Below are 7230 nucleotides of genomic sequence, written 5' to 3'. Positions count from 1 at the left end.
GACCTTTAAATGGAGTTGTTAGTACATTTGCGTAATAGATGGAAATTGCTCTCTAACTTGTTTTAAACGTTTTGATAATCAGCTAATCGTTCAGCCTGCCATTTTCTACAATTACGGCACGGGGTTATAATGTTGACACTCAGTTTGTACCAGTGCATATATGTTATAAGCGTTACCATGGTTTTATATGTAAACGACAATGCCGCGTGAGACAAGATATGAAACTTTTTTTATTGAGAAACTTTTATTACGCTATTTATGATGATCAGACAATGTCTTTTAAATGGGGCGTTGATACTTTTGACATGCATATAATTTATTGACAGTGTAGTTGAATTTGTATCACTTCAAGGCATATTCCACCTAGGGCCAGACAATGGCTCTAAACTATTTGCACTTTAGTCTTTTCATGTCTCAATTTTTGTTACTTATTTATCGGAAACATGAAATCTTGTGCAATGTCATTCAGCATTTGATCTTTCTCCGGTTTTCATATTTCTTGATGACCACCTGTACACAGAATTAGCTATCTATGTTCCAAATATACCCCTTGTATTTCAGTAAAGACTGACGTGTGTCAGTGCATTATGTCTATATCACCGGCAAATATACAAAAAGGCGCACATATAAGTCTATATCAAAACTTATATATTAAAAAACCCAATTACATATTCATACTGAAATCCATCAACTATACAATATACATTCAGAAACCGCACTTCTATAAAAATGTAGTCCTTGTGGTAATTATTTTATGACGTTTTCTCCTCATGGTACCCGTTAGGAGACAAGGTTTTACGTGTATAAACATAATTTAAAGCGAACTGAATTTGGAATGGAACTTGAGTTTATCTTTTGGTTGTTAATAGCATGTCTATGATCTCAACTTTGTGAAAACACCAAGGATTGTTTCAACGGGTGTTTTGTACCAAGGCGAAGCAGCACTGTTCATGTTGTGCTTCTCCGGAATCCGAACTGGTTTCGAGTTTTCCGTAAAACATCTGTCCATACACGTATACATATCGTATCTGTTCCCACACACATCTACACAACTTTTTAAAACCTGATCTTCAACGTCTCGGCGGACTTTTTTCTTTCCTGGCAAAGTGAAAAGAAGAGCATTTAAAATTAAATGATAGGTGCTTTGCAAGAGTAATCCATTCGGGGAAAATTATGCTCAAGAAGAAACAAAGATGTAGTTTCAAAAAAAAAGAAAAATGGAAAAAGATGAAAAAAGATGGAATTGCATACAAACCTTGAGTTGGCTTTTCATTGTTGGCGCAGCCTTCAAGAACCAAGCCCTTGGAGGATAATAATACCCACTTCGGCGCTCGCACTAAGAACGAAAGCGTTCCCTTGTACACCCTGAACGCGATGTACATCCCTGTCACTGTGTCACGGATCATAACGCGCTTCATAGGTAGCTTGGGCCCACTGCTCTCGATCACCAGTCTGCTAAGACCTGGGTAATATATCAAAACATACATTTCATATTGCAACTGAATGACTGATATCAAGGATAGGATATGTAATGAACGATCTTGAAACAAATAGAAACCGATCCGGTGAAAGCAAAAAAAAAAGATAAATTCTAAAATCAAAATAGCCACATTCTACGTCCAACTGAATCAAACCAAGTTAGTATTACCCTTGTGAAATCATACAACGCTGGCCTACCTATTGTGATTTCTCTACTCCCGTCTAGGAAGGTGTCGGGCAGTTGTCCACGCGCCAGGTATGTGGCCACTGGGTTGCTGCCGTTTTCGTAAAACGTCATGTTTAACTGGAGTTGATAATAAATATAAATAAATCTTTGATTTAGCCTGAAACAGCCTAAGTTTTATACTTCTAATTATTCTAACACACAAAAAGTAGTAAAATGTTTGCATTGTGAATGTCTGTTAGATTTCCCATCATTCCTTGTAAAAATATTTTTAGAATTTGATTAAAAAAGAAAATACTTACGCTGACGATTACGGAAGCCCCCGTTTTCTTATCAATCACCATGTTGTAACCTTCTATGGTGAAAAACTGGTTGGTCATGTACTGCACCCGCCCGGCCCGTGGACAGAACTGAGACCTTTCCATCCCCATCATTTTGAGATGAGATACGCCAAAAGCTCCGACCGTAAACCTCTTGATCATTGGGTTGCTTGGCCCCTGTGGTAAAAGAAACTTATGAACCATCGCACGTTTGTAAATATGGCTTATCTTTATCACGTAAAAAATCTGTATGCGTCTCAACCCTTCTTAGATAATGAACCTATAAAATGTCATTGGGAGTTAAATGATGAACCCATAAAATGTCATTGGGAGTTAAATGAAAAATATGATTGCAAGGCTTATTACCGGTTTTGGAGAGGATAAATTCAAGCATTTCTCCATTTGGCAAATGGACTCTATTCTACCGGGAACACTGAAGACAAGACCACAAGGATAGGTCTGGCTGGTCAGGTCAGTGCAGTTGTTGGTCATATCTGAAAACACCATCTTGACCGCTTCCACGGCTTGTTCATATATTCTGTAAGATAAAATAAAAATTTTCAAACTGCGTCAATTTTGTCCATGCGGCAACGAGTGATGTGATAAATAGCCTACGTGTGGCATTGGTGGCTCACATTGGAAACTATCACACCTGGCGCAATTCATGGATCAACTTACAACAATTTGCCGCTGTGTAGGCATGATCCTCTACAGCGACTCAGAGTACAAAAAGTATGATTCAACCTGCACTAGTTATGTACCGATTCTTATAGTAAAAGTGTATTGCCTAACGTTGCCTACTTACCCACAAAGCTCCGTGCTGCTTTCCTTCGTGACGCGTTGCCAATCAAATTTGAACACCTTTGACCAGAAAGGGAATGTAACCTTCATCAGTGTGGAATCAAATTCTGATCCTTCGGCGCTGCACTCATTCAGATTGTGCGAAGGCAACACTAAAAGATATGCGAAATATATCGTAAGAATAAGCTAAACATTGTAATAATTTTTTCATAGATATAAGTTATTATTTAGAGTGAAAGAATATTTGAGGTACATTCATCATTTCTTTAGAATATTTGATTCTTTATTATACTTTTAAAATGTTTGACTATTAATTAACCAGTTAACCATTAACCAGTAACTGGCCAGCATAGAATCAAAATTAATAGTGCGTAGATAAAAGGTATGATAAAATTTTAAAAACCAAATAAACCAAATATTGCATCAGGTATGCAACTATTTTTGTCGGCGCCATTAAGGTCCAGTTGTATATATTGAAACTGATGTGTTATCATCACTGTAGAAATGGTTTGGAAAAAAAAAAGACAAACACATGCTCATGTTTTACGATTAATGCTGTACATTTTCACATCACTGTTTCAGAAAGTGATGTTATATATTTACACGTACCAGCTTTGTACAGAGGTATCAGAGCAGCGTCACTGCACATCCTGTCAAAGCGCACTGCTAAAGGATCATAACTCCGCCACATTTGATAGAATTCTGTCAGCGGCTTCAGTCCACACAGTGACACCGTTGTTTCCATACAAGCGTCCAGTGTGGAGATGGTACTAAAGCAAATAAAGAACCATTCTAGTTCATGTTGTTGTAAACGACCGGGCTAAATGCTATCTTATTCTATCCAGTTTTGCATAAAGGTTGCACATTTTTCTATTCGGAATATTTCTTTACAACCTAGTCGTTCATTCGTCATATCTTTAGGTAAAAAGTAAATGCTTTCTCATATACTCTGTTTTAACTGCGTCTAAGCACAAACTGAAGAGGTAAGATATGAGCTGACCTAAATTTAAACAATTTGGGAACCGTTTTAATCGTCAAGGACATATGCGACATGTTTTGGAAAATGGGATGTTATCTTTCATGACTATAAAATATAATAAGGGTTTCCATTTGCCACCATATGATTAATAAGTGAACAGCAATTTTGACCGAGGTCGAATGTGATCTGAAGGTCTAACAGTTACATACCAAGTTTAATCTGAAATCATTCTATCAGTTGGACACTGTGTTATCTGAATCAAAACATGCAACCATTGCCACCCGTTTTAAAGGTACTGACCACAAGCTGAATATGACGTTTAAATTTCAATTCTATTTTGACACGAGTAAGACTCTTTCAAGTGTCGACTAGACTTTTTTTCTCAAATATTATCTATTCAATACAGAGACCAATATTTTCCGTCCCGTTCTAATATTTTTTTGTCATGCTTTGAATGCCAAATATCACAAGATTTAAAGAACAGCCTTATTAGGAAAGGTATGGCATATATGCCTCTGGAACGAAGACGGCAAACAATAGGATGGCGGCAAATAATACGATGCAATTTGAGAATGGCAAAGGGCAAACAAAAACGATTGTACTAAAATTGCGTATGCTATGAGTATCTGAACAAAAATCCATCAGAGAAATATTCATGGCACCATTTTTACAATACTTGTCAAGCGTTTATTTTTTTATTTTATTTTATTATTATTTTTATCCTTTTTTTTTTTTTTTTTGCGGATAGTAATCTACGTAAGGAAACCCCTATTACTCACGTGCACATCTCTTCAAAAAGCTGCTGGTCGTTATTCCTGAGACCCTGCTGTAGCCAGAGGCTGACATTACTGGCATCTCGACCTCCGCTCCATGTCTTGTACCCCATAAAACACTCGGCAAAGGACACTGACGGATTGGGGTCGCACTGGACCTGCGCAGGGTTGGCATAAGGGGAACCTTTAAGCCCCATAATCAGCTTCCTGTTGCGATTGCCTTTCCCCTTTCTTTTGCCCTTTCGATCCTTGCGTCCTTTCCTACGGCTATTCTTTCCGAGCTGCTTTCGCCGACGACGTTTTTCTGCTCTTGCTCTTTTCAAGGCCTCTCTGCTGGAGCTGATCTCTGAAACTTTTGACCTTTTTACATCTTCATCATCATCATCATCTTCATCGTCGCCCCTTTCCATAACTTCTCCTTTTGGATCCTTTGCAAAATCTTCGTCCTCCGCTGTCGGCCCATGTTTCTGCATTCCAGTGTTGTGGTGTTTAGAACGGGACTTTTTAGCAGTAACAGCTGCCAACAGCACGACTGTAAATAATTACATAAGTTAGCATGAGCTTAATTTTTTTTGTATACAAAAGGCAAAACCATATGTTATTTTAAAAATGCATATAACTCTATTTAATGAACTGATATTAGAATTTTGACATTTGCTTTGAAAATCAATTGATCTCCATTTGTAAGCTATCTTTTTGATGCAGTGCCATCTGATTACGAGAAGTCAAAATGGCAATGAAAGCGTTGAAACTGTTCCACTTACAAAGTAGGAATATTGAGATCCTCATGCTTTATCCTTGCAATGCTACCAAGAATACAAACTTTGGTTTAAAAAACAAAGTAAATCCAAATCGGCTCTTAGCACGGCCGAGACAAGGTGAAGTGACGGCCAGACAGTTTTTCCTTCAATTTATACTACTACCCCACCGCGTGAACAAGCTTTAGAAGGCGGGTCTCACCACTCTAATGTCGGCAAAGTGTCAATTAGGATGTTGGGGTGGTAAATTTACGAAGGTTTGGCGGTGACAACCACACAGAAGCATGAGAGTATGCCAGATCAGCAGATTGGTACACTTTTTTGGGGGGAGGGTTTTGTGGCAGAAAGATATTTGTTCAAATGTTGTTGATATCTTCTTATTAGCTAATGACCTGAACGCTTATCTTTGATCTCCGCAAGTCTTCTGAAAGTATTTCTTGTCATTCCTCTAACTTTATTTTTGACACATAGAAAATTTTTCTTTCCTTACTCCCCCCTCTTATTTTCTTCTCTAACTCTTACGATTTCCGATCTGCCATTTCACGCAAGATTTGAAACGCACCTGCTTACGATGGCCGTGTTCTGGTACTCAGTGACTCGGGAAATCATAATATATGGGATGGAGAAGAGCCAGTGATCTTCCCGGTCAACTGCCAATTAAAAGAACATCCCTCTTATTTACATATAATGACGTAATGTTAAGATAGCGGTTTGCAAATTTTCCAAAATAATACAAGCGCAAATTGGTGTGGTTATATGAAGTCACCAAAGCCGTTTTCGGTCGTTAGATCGGCAGGCGACAATATTATACGGCTATCGTTTGTTAATTGTCTGGTTTCGTTAGGGGGCAGATGAAGCATTTTTTTCTATTGTCAGCATTATGTTAAGCTAATATTCAGAAAAACCACCAGGAATCCTCCCGAGGCTTATACCGCAGTGGTCGTTTTTTCATTGTTTGAAGAGTTCTTTCAGTGCGTATCAAGCCTGGACTCGTACCTACCGATATCACTTTTATACAATGACAGCTCTGCTGGAGTTCTCTGTTGGCCACCGACGCAGTCACGTTTTCACCAGAATTCAAATAATACACACTATACAATGACAAAGGTTAAAAAATAAAATTGATAAAAAAAAAAAAAAAACGGTCGTACTATCATCTTTTTCGAAGGAGAAGAAAGTTTTGAAATTCCCACTCATGTCTAAATGAGTACCTGTCATAGTCTGAACATGTACCTGTGAAGAGAACTTCTTGGTGAACTAAATATGGAAGATATGACCATTTACATCATTTAAGGTTTGGTTTCCAGGCCTAACACCCAGGGTATCAAATGGTTTGCACATGTGTCATTCCATCTTTTTGCAACGTTTCTAACAGGTAGTTCAATGATTGAAGTAATTAAAAAAAAAAAAACGATATCACATATTTAAGTCATCAAAACGAAATTTTGCATGCGGCGTGATAAAAAAGAACTAAGAGAAAGAACATCTTCATAAATCCACCCCGTTTCCAAAAAAGGAACTATCCTGATTGATAACAGCCTCAGAAGGGTGGGAGTATTGGTCTTGTTTACTTTCCCCATGAATCAATATACATCGCCTCGTTAAAAACCACAGGTCGTTTTGTCTGTTAAATTGTTGTGCGGTTTATTTTGACGACAATCAGAGAATAGGTCTTTGGATTGCGTTTCAGCCGAAACTGCCGTCTGATAATCAGGATAATAGATGTAACTTGGTGCAACGCGTCACGTGATCTTAAGTTATTGGTCGAACTCCTGTTATTCTTAGTTGAAAAGTGATTTGATGAATAAGTAACTTCATTGCCTTATTTTGCCCTCTGCTCTTCCCTAAGATTTCAACTTTGCACAAGAAAAAAAAAACTACATTGCACTTCAATCCATATATAAAAAGAGCTGTAAAATATCCCAGCAAACACCAG

At 37.8% G+C, this 7230-nt stretch overlaps 1 protein-coding gene across 1 annotated transcript; it reads right to left on the bottom strand.

The window, feature by feature from the left end:
- Positions 1–210: 210 nt before the first annotated feature.
- Positions 211–5461, bottom strand: LOC106164775 (uncharacterized). Its single transcript, XM_013542797.3, has 9 exons — positions 5301–5461; positions 4543–5068; positions 3394–3554; positions 2789–2936; positions 2350–2521; positions 1966–2160; positions 1678–1783; positions 1256–1462; positions 211–1098 (listed from the first exon to the last, which is right to left on the bottom strand). Exons 1-9 carry the CDS (start codon positions 5323–5325, stop codon positions 875–877), a joined length of 1764 nt encoding a protein of 587 aa, XP_013398251.3. The 5' UTR covers positions 5326–5461; the 3' UTR covers positions 211–874.
- Between the last annotated feature and the right edge of the window lie 1769 nt (positions 5462–7230).

This window comes from Lingula anatina, chromosome 1, assembly GCF_051362555.1.
Source record: "Lingula anatina isolate TDL-2025a chromosome 1, LinAna3.0, whole genome shotgun sequence".
Taxonomy (NCBI): Eukaryota; Metazoa; Brachiopoda; class Lingulata; order Lingulida; family Lingulidae; genus Lingula; species Lingula anatina.
Note: the sequence above shows the minus strand (reverse complement) of the source record. Positions and strands in the feature narration are given on the sequence as shown.